The 12573-nt window shown below is 39.8% G+C and overlaps 1 protein-coding gene across 1 annotated transcript in view; it reads right to left on the bottom strand.

Annotated features, from left to right (window-relative positions):
• Positions 1 to 667: 667 nt before the first annotated feature.
• AMPH (amphiphysin) overlaps positions 668 to 12573 on the bottom strand; it is a gene marked incomplete at its 5' end in the record, with an annotated part of 245667 nt that continues 233761 nt past the window's right edge. Inside the window, 2 exons of the mRNA XM_080818126.1 lie at positions 668 to 922; positions 11830 to 11931. Coding sequence (XP_080674252.1) covers positions 815 to 922; positions 11830 to 11931 — 210 coding nt within the window. The 3' untranslated portion in view covers positions 668 to 814. The remainder of the gene's footprint in view (positions 923 to 11829; positions 11932 to 12573) is intronic.

Below are 12573 nucleotides of genomic sequence, written 5' to 3'. Positions count from 1 at the left end.
CCATGACATGCTATCTGTCACTGCATCCTGACAACCACATTACAAAACACAGATACTGTTGACTGTTTTGGCAATGGGATGGCTGGTTTTGCCCTGAGGCAAAACTGCACCTCTAATGCCAGACAGAGCAAGAGCAATGCATGTATCAATGACACTCGGGAGGCAAAGAGCTATGATGGAACAAAAGGAAGCAACTATGTATATGTAGCTTCGTGCATACATATAGATCCACGAGTGATGGCAACGAGCATGTGGAACTGTGTGGCCAGATATATAGAGAGAGGGAGGTGTTGGAAAAGAATGTTTTGTGCAGCAGTTGAGTCTAAAACACAGTCAACTTGAAAGGGAGAGAGAGCACGTGCTCACACCTGTGCAAGGGAAGATAATCTTGTACTACAGGAAAATTCGCCACATCTTCTGCAGGGCAGCCACTCAGGACCATACACTTGGTGCAGAGAAATGAAGGTTCTGGTCTGGAGAAAGCTACTTTAGAAATGGTGGGAAGGGTTCAAGGACAAGAGTCTCCACAGCTTGGACAAAGCACAAAGAAACCTGTTATGGATAACGTGGGAAACAGTGAGGACTTTTTCTGTAATTTACTTGTTTTTCTTTTCTTTCCTTTTCTTTTTCTTTCTTTCTTTCTTTTTTTTTTTTTTTTTTTTTTTTTGCACACATGCTCCACTGATATCTTTCCAAGCTTTGTCTGGCACCAGCCTGTACATCATTAAGAGTGCAACAGCAAAAGTGAACTCTTTGGGTTTTCATGGAGGTTTAAAAACCCAAAAACCGGGCTCTTTCTATAATATTCTTGGCCCTAATCCAGGCGCCGGGTGAAGTTCTCTGGAAAGAGGCCTTTGTAGGTGGCAAGGTCTCTGTACTGAAGCCAGTCTGATTCCTTCACTCCTACCAGCCAGCCTGCATCCTGCAAGACAAAGACAGGGCGTTCAAGGTCCAAGAAACTACTGGAAAAATCTGCACTGCCAACAGTTAATAAAATAATTTATCATTGTGATCCTGTACCAGGATGTTACATTATTTATAAGCCAGTGTGCTGAGATAGGTCAGTGGGAAGGATTATCCCAAATAGGTTGCTAGGTAAAAAAAATCAACAACAACAAACATTTGAGATGATTTACTTTCTGGATCTGTGAAAGCTAACTGTTAATACAAATAGTATAATTTTGTCTAAAGTAGAGCTCATTGATGTTAACTGGATTATGACATGAGTTCTTAAGGAAGAGAAAAGGATTAGATTGCTAGCCACGCAAAGAGAGGACACCACGTGAAAACATGTAATGCATAGGAAGTCTCCCTATCCTGTGGGTCACAGTAAGAAGTGACATGAGGACCCAGGTCAGAATACAGTGTGGATGAGGCCACGGGAGGTTCTGTATTCCATCCCGAAGCACTGGTTTACAGGAGAGAACTCTGTGCCTCCAGCTTACATCATGTGACCCAAATAAACCAGCATACCCAGGGCTTATCAAATAATAGCCACTACATCTGGGTACCTGCTCTCACTATCCTCTCTGCTGTTGCTGTTATAATCTCTCATTTTTCAAGTTTATGTGAACTACAAAGCAGTTTGTTGTCATGACATTCTTGCTGGAAATATTCACATAGTCTTTATGTATTCTTTATCAATTATTCCTCCAAAACATTGGTCCATCTTACAGGAGTAACATAATAAGAATGAAGACATTTAGCCACAGAAAGAAAACTGAAGCCACCATGTGTGGCCATTCAGCTTGAGAGACAATACATTAAAATGAGGAATGGAGGCTGTTACTTGCCCTTGGCCTCTTGCAGATAAGCAGAGCCTGGCTGGAAAAGGCTGAGTGGAAGGAACAGCATGAAACATACAGACTGTATAATGCAAAAACTAGCAGGAAACGACTTGTCTTGATTATGTTAACCAGTCCACGAAACAGATCCCACTTAGGATGAGGGATGGCCAGATTTAATCTGAAGCAATTCCCAACAGAGTTCAAGTACATCAGATAAAATGAGGTCTCCAAAATTAAACAAAGAAGCTGAATACATTCCCTCTTGATGTAATCTGAGACTATAAATTGATGCTGCTATACAGACTAGTGAGATAAGCATTTAGACAGGCCAATTTTTGAAGGCAGAAAAAAAAAAACAGAGAAAAAGATGACTCAATAAAATGACTGATAATATCCTGGCTAGGAGGAAGAGTGCCCTCTTTAAAATTATGGTGTTATATATGTGAAGGGCGAAGTTATACTTAAAATAAAAGATGATAACTCAATTTTTTCTGAATCTCTGGCAACATCTAAAAGGCCATATTTTCCCCCACAAGTGTCTATAGTTGACTTTCTTTACAATGAGTGAAAAATCTAATGGAGCCAAGCAGAGTCATGCATTTTAAAATTGTTTCAATAAAGAAAAAAGTTAAGAGCTGGCACAAACTCATAATCAAGATATATTCTAACATGTGTATTCTGAAATACAATTTATATAGTAAAGTGAAAAACATTAGCCAGTATCAATCTCTAGCTGAGGCAAATAGGTAAAATTAAATTTTAACTTCTTAAAGTATGTGATAGATGAAAGATTTACAGTTTTGGCAATGGCAAATAGTTTGTATCAGATAAGTGCTTCTGCATGAAACACTTATAAACACCAGAATAACTACATATCTCTATATATCCATATGTACATATATTCAACTATTTATATATAGAAATGATTTACAAAACATAGCATAAAAAGTTATATAATGGGATTGTTACAAATAATGGGGTTGACATATATAACAATTATTTGAAGGCACTGTCAGTGACCAAAAGCAGGCAAAAACTGGAGAATATTTAACCCTGGAAAGTAAGAAATTGTGGTGAATGAGATCCGTGCTAATACAGCTTCCCCCTGAGGATCATTCTCAAGTCTGTTTGATGCAGGACATTAAAAGGAAGAGTGGAGGGCTTCCAGAGCAGCTGTATTTTTTAACAATTTTTTTTACTTATTTTAGAGAGAGAGAGTGAGGGCATGAGCAAGGGGAGGGGCAGAGGGAGGGAAGGAGAGAATATTAAATGCAGGCTCCACACCCAGCACAGAGCCCCACATGGGGCTCAAGCTCATAATCATGAGAGCATGGCCTGAGCTGAAATCAAGAGTTGGAAACTTAAGAGGCTGTGTCACCCAGACACACAAGCAGCTATATTTTTATGGGGGATATTTTAAAAGAAGAGATCTGTAGAGGAAGGTTACCAACTATGCAGAGAAACTTCCCTAAAATCCTGAGCTGCCCCCAAAATTTGTGAATATACAGGGTGGCCCCCAAGGAGTCTGGGAGAAGCAACAGGAGGAAGGCAGCTGAGAGGAAATTGAAGCCCTGCCAATGGAGGGGAGGCAGAGTTTGAAGTTTGAATCCCACCAAGTTAGGAGGCTTGGTCAAACCTTCAGGATTTCTACTGAAATCTCAGAAGGGCCATCTTTGGAAGTAAAAGGTGTCTCAGGAGTAAGAAGTCACCCTAAAAGTAAAGGCAAAATTGAAACAGAATCACCCTAACAAAGCATAAAACAAAGCTTCCATGAATTCAAGCTAACTATCTAGTAACTTCCATGTCTGCTAGGGGGGAAAGAAACTAGCTTCAGAGACAAAAAATAGAATCCAGACTCTGCAATGTGTCCAATATCAATAAAAAAATTACTGAATATGAGAAAAAAGAGGAACATATACCCCATAGATAAAAGGCAATTGATACAAATGTGTGCTGAGATGGGCTAGTTTTTTGGAGTTAGTAGTAGGAAAGTAATGCAGCTATTACAAATATTTACAAGTACCTAACACTCGAAGTGGCAATAATGAAAGAATAGATAGGAAATTTTGGGAAAGAAATGTCAACTAAACAAACAAAAAACTACATGAACATTATAAAACTCTGTATGTATAGCATCTGAAATGAAAATCTCACTGGATAAGCTTCACAACCAATTTTAACTTAGCAGAAGAAAAGGTCCCTGTACTTGAAGACAAACCAATAAAAATGATCCAACCAGAGTACCAGAATGAAATAGTGCACAAAAAGGACAGTCTTAGGCATCGAGAAGTCCAACAGATGAATAATTAGGGAATCACAAAAGAGGAAAAAGAGAATGAGGCACCAAAAAATGTAAGAAAAATTAGCTGAAAGTCTTCAAAATATAATGAAAAACATCAGGTTACAAATCTAAGCAGTTCGGTGAACCCCAAGCATGAAAACTACAAAAAATACAAGACTTAAGCATATTATATTGAACCGATGAAAACCAAAGATACAGAGAAATTCTTAAAAGTGGTCCAGGAGAAAGGCACATTTACCAGAAACAATGGTGAACAAATGGCAGCTGAACTCTAGTCAGAAACAGCAGAAAACAGAAAACAATGTGACATCTTTATTTTTTTAAATTTTTTAAAAGATTATATTTATTTATCTGATAGAAAGATAGAGAGCACAAGTAGGCAGAGTGGCAGGCAGAGGGAGAAGGAGAAGCAGGCTCTCCACGGAGCAGGGAGCCTGATGTGGGACTCAATCCCAGGACCCTGGGATCATGACCTGAGCTGAAGGCAGCCGCTTAACTAACCAGGTGCCCCGGGACAACATTTTTAAAGAGGTGAAAGAAATAAAGTCAATTCAGGATTCTTCCTCCTACAAAAATACACAGACAGACACAGACCAGTGGAACAGACTAGAGAGCCCAGATACGAACACAGAACTCTATGGTCAAATAATCTTCGACAAAGCAGGAAAAAATATCCAGTGGAAAAAAGACATTCTCTTCAATAAATGGTGTTGGGAAAATTGGATAGCTATGTATACAAGAATGAAACTCGACCATTCTCTTACACCATACAGAAAGGTAAACTCGAAATGGATAAAAGACCTCAACGTGAGGCAGGAATCAATCAAAATCAGAGAGGAGAACATAGGCAGTACCTCTTTGACACTGGCCACAGCAACTTCTTTCAAGACAGGTCTCCAAAGGCAAGGGAAAGGAAAGTGTCTCATGGTTCATCTCCCCCTCCAATTTCCTCCAACTCACTTCTCCTTTCCTTCTCCTAATGTTCTCTGTGTTATTCCTTATGCTCCCCAAGTAAGTGAAATCATATGATAATTGACTCTCTGCTTGAATTATATCACTCAGCATAATCTCCTCTAGTCCCATCCATGTTGATACAAAAGTTGGGTATCTTTGAGCTAAATAACTAGTAGTGCAATTTCAGGGTCATAAGGTAGCTCTATTTTTAATTTCTTAAGGAATCTCCACACTGTTTTCCAAAGTGACCGTACCAACTTGCATTACCACCAACAGCGTAAGAGGGTTCCCCTCTCCCCCCATCCTCTCCAACAGGCGTTGTTTCTTGTCTTGTTATTTTTGGCCATTCTAACTGTTGTAAGGTGGTATCTCAATGTGGTTTTGATTTGAATCTCCCTGATGGCTAATGACAATGAACATTTTTTCATGTGTCTGTTAGTCATTTGTATGTCTTCTTTGGAGAAGTGTCTGTTCATGTCTTCTGCCCATTTTTTGACGTGATTATCTGCTTTTTGAGTGTTGAGTTTGAGTTCTTTATAGATCTTGGATATCAGCCCTTTGTAGTGTCATTTGCAGTTATCTTCTCCCATTCTGTGGGTTGCCTCTTTGTCTTGTTGACTATTTCCTTTGCTGTGCAGAAGCGTTTGATCTTGATGAAGTCCCAAAAGTTCTTTTTCACTTTTGTTTCCTTTGCCTTTCGAGACCTGTCTTGAAAGAAGTTGCTGTGGCCAATGTCAAAGAGGTACTGCCTATGTTCTCCTCTTTGATTTTGATCAATCCCTGCCTCACGTTGAGGTCTTTTATCCATTTCGAGTTTACCTTTCTATATGGTGTAAGAGAATGGTCCAGTTTCGTTCTTGTATACATAGCTGACCAATTTTCCCAGCACCATTTATTGAAGAGAATGTCTTTTTTCCACTGGATATTTTTTCCTGCTTTGTCGAAGATTATTTGACCATAGTGTTGGGGATTCATATCTGGGCTCTCTAGTCTCTTCCACTGGTCTATGTGTCTGTTTTTGTGCCAGTACCATGCTGTCTTGGTGATCACAGCTTTGTAGTAAATCTTGAAATCAGGCAACGTGATGCCCCCACTTTTGTTTTTCTATTTCAACATTTCCTTTGCAATTCGGGGTCTTTTCTGGTTCCATACAAATTTTTGGATTGTTTGTTCCAGCGCTTTGAAAAATGCCGGTGGGATTTTGATTGGGATGACATTTAAAGTGTAGATTGCTCTAGGCAGTATAAACATTTTAATGATGTTTATTCTTCTGATCCATGAGCATGGAATGCTTTTCCATATTTTTCTGTCTTCTCCAATTTCTTTCATGAGTGTTCTGTAGTTTCTCAAGTACAGATCCTTTATCACTTTGGTTACGTTTATTCCCAGGTATCTTATGGTTCTTGGTGCTATAGTAAAATGGAATTGATTCTCTACTTTCCCTTTCTATATTTTCATTGTTAGTGTATAAGGAAGCAACTGATTTCTGTGCATTGATTTTGTATCCTGCCACATTACTGAATTGCTATATGAGTTCTAGTAGTTCAGGGGTTGAGTCTTTTGGGTCTTCCATATAAAGTATCATGTCATCTGCGAAGACAGAGAGCTTGACTTCTTTTTTGCCAATTTGAATACATTTTATTTCTTTTTGTTGTCTGATTGCCTTTGCTAGGAGTTCTAGTACTATGTTGAACAAGAGTGGTGAGAATGGGCATCCTTATTGTGTTCCTGATCTCAAAGGGAAGTCTGTCAGCTTTTCCCCATTGAGAATGATATTCGCTGTGGGTTTTTCATAGATTTTATAAAGTTGAGTAATGTTCCCTCTATCCTTATACTTTGAAGCATTTTAATCAGGAATGGATGCTGTTTTTTGTCAAATGCTTTTTCTGCATCAACTGAGAGGACCATGTGGCTCTTTTCTCTTCTCTTATTGATTTGTTCTATCACATTGATTGATTTGCGAATGCTGAACCATCCTTGCATCTCAGGGATAAATCCTACCTGGTCAGGATGGATAATTTTTTTAATATACTGTTGGATCTGATTAGCTAGGACCTTGTTGAGAATCTTGGCGTCCATATTCATCAGGGATATTGATCTAAAATTTTCCTTTTTGATGGGGTCTTTGCCTGGTTTGGGGGTCAGGGTAATGCTGGCTTAACAGAAAGAGCCTGGAAGTTTTCTGTCTGTCTCTATTTCTGGAAATATCTTCAGGAGAATAGGTATTATTTCTTCTTTGAATTTTTGGTAGAATTCCTCAGGGAATCCATCAGGCTCCTGTTTTTGGAAAGGTTTTGATCACTGCTTCCATCTCATTACTAGACACTGGTCTATTCAGGTTGTCAATTTCTTCTTTTTTCAGTCTTGGAAGTTTATAGGTTTCCAGGGATACTTCCATTTCTTCTAGGTTGCTTAACTTATTGGCATATAACTTATAATTATTGATAATAATTTCTGATAGTTGTTTCTATTTCCTTGGTGTTAATCGTGATCTCTCCCCTTTCATTCATATCATTATTAGTTCAGGTCCTCTCCCTTTTCTTTTATATATATGTTTGGCCAGTGATGTATCGATCTTATTGACTCTGTTGAAGAACAAGCTTCTAGTTTCATTGATGTGTTCTACTGTATCTCTAGTTTCTATCTCGTTGATGTCTGCTCTAATCTTGATTATTTCCCTTGTTGTGCATGGGGTTGGCTTAATTTGTTGTTGATTTTCCAGTTTTTTAAGATGTAAAGAGAGATGGTGTATTCTACATTTTTCAGATTTTTTTGAGTGAGGCTTGGATAGCTATGTATTTCCTTCTTAGGACCACCTTTGCCATATCCCATAGGTTTTGGACCAATGTGTCTTCATTCTCATTGGTTTCCATGAATTGTTTAATTTCTTCTTTGATTTCCCGGTTGATCCAAACATTCTTAAGCAGGGTGTATTTGGCTTCCAAGTGTTTGAGTTCTTTCCAAACTTTTTCTTGTGGTTGAGTTCCAGTTTCAATGCATTGTGGTCTGAGAATATGCAGGGAATAATCTCAATCTTTTGGTATCGGTTGAGCCCTGATTTGTGACCCAGTATGTGGTCTATTCTGGAGAAATTTCCATGTGTGCTGAAGAAGAATGAGTATTCTGTTGTTTTAGGGTGGAATGTTCTGTATATATCTATGAGGTCCATCTGGCCCAAAGTCATTCAAAGCTCTTGTTTCTTTATTGATTTTCTGTTTGGATGATCTATTACTGAGAGTGATGTGTTAAGATCCCCTACAATTACTGTATTCATATCAATATGGCTTTTTATTTTGATTAACAGTTGGCTTACATAGTTGCTCCCATGTTGGGGGCATATATATTTACAACTGTTACATCTTCTTGGTGGCTAGACCCTTTAAGGATGATGTAGTGGCCTTCTGTACCTCTGACTATAGTCTTCAGCTTACACTATAATTTATCTGGTATAAGAATTGCTACCCCAGCTTTCTTTAGAGGCCCGTTGGCATGAAAGATGCTTCTCCATCCCTTCACATTCAGTCTGGGTGTATCTCTAAGTTCCAAATGTGTCTCTTGTAGACAGTGTATGGACAGGTCCTGCCATTTTATCCAATCTGCAACCTTGTGCCATTTTATAGGAGCATTTAGGCCATTCACATTGAGAGTGATTTTTGAATGATACATTTTTACTGACATCATGTTGCCTGTGAAGTCCTTGTTTGTACAGATTGTCTCTGTAAATTTCTGTTCTATGTCACTCTTGGGTTCTTTCTTCTTTTATAGACATTCCCCCCCCCACCCCCGCCTTAATATTTCTTGTAGTGCCGGTTTGGTGGTCATATACTCTTTTAAACCTTGCCGGTCTTGGAAGCTCTTTATCTCTCCATCCATTTTGAATGTCAACCCTGCTGGATAAAGTATTCTTGGCTGCATGTTCTTCTCATTTAGTGCCCTGCCAGCCCTTTCTGGCTTGCTAGGTTTCTATGGACAGGTCTGATGTTATTCTGATGGACCATCCTCTGTATGTAAGGAATCTATTCCCCCTAGTTGCCCTTAGAATCTCTTGTCTAAAATTGTGATTCATAAATTTAACAATCAAGTGTCTGGAGGTCTTTCTAGATTTGTTGATCTTGGTGACTGTCCTTTCTGCCTCTAGGATATGAACGCTTATTCCATTCCCCAGATTGGGAAAATTTCCATCCAGAATTTGTTCAACTATATCTTCTAGTCTTCTTTCTCCACCCCTCAGGGATCCCAATAATTCTGATGTTAGAACGTTTCATGGCATCATTTATTTCCCTAATTCTGTTTTCATGGCTTCTAAGCTGTTTGTTCCAGGCCTCCTCCTGATCCTTCTTTTCTATCAGTTTGTCTTCTAGATCACTAATTCTATCTTCTACTTGGTTACCCTAGCTGTTAGAGTATTTACATTACATTGGATCTCACTGATAGTATTTTTAACTTCTGCCAGGTCAGCTCTCACTTCTGCCCTTAGAGATTCTATGTTGTCACTAATGGTTTTCTCCAACCTAGCCACTGCCTGGATAACTGTTACCCTGAATTCCCTGACATACTGTTTATGTCCATATCCAATAGTTCTGTGGGAGAGGGCACAGTCTCTGAATTTTTCCTCTGTTGGGTGTTCCTCCTCCTAGTCATTTTGATGAAAGCTGGTTGAGGGGATGTTAGCTGAATACATCAACCATGATCCAGACAGTGTGCACCCTGGAAAATTCCAGAGCAATCAGAAGTTACCACCAAAAAGAAAGAAAAAAGAAAAAAGAGAGAAAGAGGGAAAAAAAGAGGCCCAGCCAAAATGAGCCCCGAAGTAAGATTTATAAGGTATATAAACAAAAACAAACAAACAAAAAGACCAACAAAAGTGACAAGAAAAAAAGAAGAACCCAGTCAAAATGAACCCCAAGAATAAGATTTATATAATACCAGAATAAAAACAAATACAGAAGAATAAGACGGGAGGATGGTTAGAAATCCTCAATGTGGGCAAGGAAGGTTATGTCAGTTCTTCATGGGTATATCTTGATATCGTTGTTAAAGGACTCAACTTTCCAGAGATACAGGGAAATTAAAACTGATTTATATATAGGGGTAGTATTGAACAGGGAAAAAGGACTACCTTGAAGCTTATGTACATGTATATTAACAAAAAAAGAGAAAAGAAAAAGAAAAAAAACCATAGGTTTATGTATGAAAAAAGTTCAAGTTAAAAAGTTATTATGGATTATGTTGTATTAAACCTCCAGTTGTAATAGTAAGTGGGTTAAAAAAATTAAAAGAACAAGAATCATGAGAACGAATTAAAAAAAATTTATCTATGAAATATACAGGTTTTAGGGCAATATCAGGAGCTTAATATATTGTTTTCCCCTGATGTTTGGATTTTACAGTTTTATGGGGATCCTATGGTGGTTTTCCTCCAGTTCTTTTGGCATGCTTTCTGGGGGAGGGGCCTGCTGCGTTGTTCTCCTGTCAGTCTTGCTTGGGTTGAGTCGCCCTGCAGGTTATCAAGGGGCTGGGCCCTGTGGAAACCGGTTTTTCAGGCTTTGGTTCTCTGAAGGTTTTTGGGGTCTTTCAGGGGGTCAGAGCAAAGAAAGAATATGTCTGCACCCAGACCTCCGCCTCAGAGAGAAGCCTCAGTCTGTACCCCTCTGGGTGGTCCAGAACACACAGATTCCCCCTATGCAAACTCTACTAAACAGCACAACCTCCCACAGGGAGTGCACACCCCCAGCCGCCACCATCCCAGTGGTCACCCAAAGCCCTGGCTTGTCTCTGCACCCCTGAGCCACTAATACCGCAAGCTATATTGGTCTGGGGAGCCCACTGCGGGTAGCTGCCTTTGCTGGGACTGCTGTCTAGAGTCCAGGCCCACTGCCAGGTACACTTAGACCAGTGGTCATGCAGTTCGCGAAGGCTGCTGCAGAAGGATTCCAACCAGAGATCATGCTGGGTTCTTTCAGGCACGGACAGGGAATGTCCAGACCCTTGGGTGGTCGCAGAAGGCTTTGGTCCCAGACACCGCCAGCTGGCACCCACACCAGGCTCTCTCAGGTATGGGCAGGAATGCGCCCAGCCAAGCGGTGGTGCAAGCAGCCAAAAGCCATAAGCCAAAAGACTGGAGGCTCCACCGGACTCTCTCTGGCATGGGTGGTCACCAGCAGTGGCTGACCTGGGTACGTGGGCTTAGGTCCGTGACCGTGACCGCCTGTCCACCAGTTGCCCCTTAAGATCTTTTGCTCTTTTTGAGTGCTTTTAACCAGACTCCCAAGTTAATGCTGGTCCCCAACCACAGAGCACTTTCGTATTGGGGTATTACTTTCCAATGGGTTGCTTCTGGTGGCTCCCTCCCCCTTCTGTTTATCCTTCGATATCAGTCCAAGCGTTCCCACTCTGCTTTCCCTCACCACTGATGTCTTCTGCCCCCGTAGAGATCCAGCAGTGTATAATCCTACATCCCAAGCTGATTTCATGGCTATTCAGAGTGTCTGGTAGATATTTAGCTCGCTTTAGGGGACCGGCTGAAACAGGGTCTCCTACTTCTCTGCCATCTTTTCCTGCCCCTCTTAAATAAAATCTTCATGAAAAATACATAACAATATCCTAAAAGAGGTGTTCTAAAGAGCTACAGTTAGCCATGTCATGTGCTCATAAACCTTAAGCCCTTTTCAGAACTTCCATGCAACATCTCAGAAAATAGAAATGTCTTCAGTTATTCACTGTGTCCCAGTGACCCTCGGGGGAAAACAACAACATGGCCTGTAGAACCTTTCAATCTCTCTTTACCTGGTCAGCTTCTGAGTCTGAGGGGACCACCAACACCACGTCACCCCTTTGTAAGGTAAGTTCATCAGAATTAGCTGCTTCAAAATCATGCAGTGTTTCCACCTGCAAAAGATTTTAAAAGAATTTACTATTTTAAAAGCAAAAGGAAATGTAACATTTGGATGTATGTTTAGTAATGCAATGCCTTCTCCAAGAGTTGAAACGTCACGTGTTAAATTTTGTCATATTTGTTAGATATTTACATTTTATTATCATTGATGTTTTATTATTGTTCATTTTTGAACTTGAACTAAAAGTGTCTAGCAGAAAGTTCCTCTAACCTCACTTCTGTCAAGTACTTAATAATTGGAAAAATCGGGGGCACCTGGTAGCACAGTTGGTTAGGCGTCAGACTCTTGGTTTCAGCTCTCAGGTCATGATCTCAGGGTCATGAGATCAAGTCCCAGGTTGGGCTCCATTCTGAGCATGAAGTCTGCTTAAGATCCTCTCTCCCACTCTCTCTGCCACTCTCCTGACTCCCCCCACAAATAAAATAAAATAAAAATAAATAAAATAGTACATATAACATTTTTAAAAATAATGGGAAAAGTCATCACTTTCCACATTATATGGGAACTACTACTTAATAAAACGCTGTGATCAATTTCTTTAAAAATTTCCTATCTTAACCTTTAAACCATACCCGACTGTTTCTTTTCTTTCTTCTTCTTTTTTTTAAATTGAAATGTATTTGGGGTGCCTGGC

The sequence above is a fragment of the Martes martes genome (assembly GCF_963455335.1).
Source record: "Martes martes genome assembly, chromosome: 11".
In the NCBI taxonomy this organism is placed as follows: Eukaryota; Metazoa; Chordata; class Mammalia; order Carnivora; family Mustelidae; genus Martes; species Martes martes.
The sequence above is the reverse complement of the archived record's forward strand: the minus strand, read 5'-3'. Positions and strand labels throughout refer to the sequence as shown.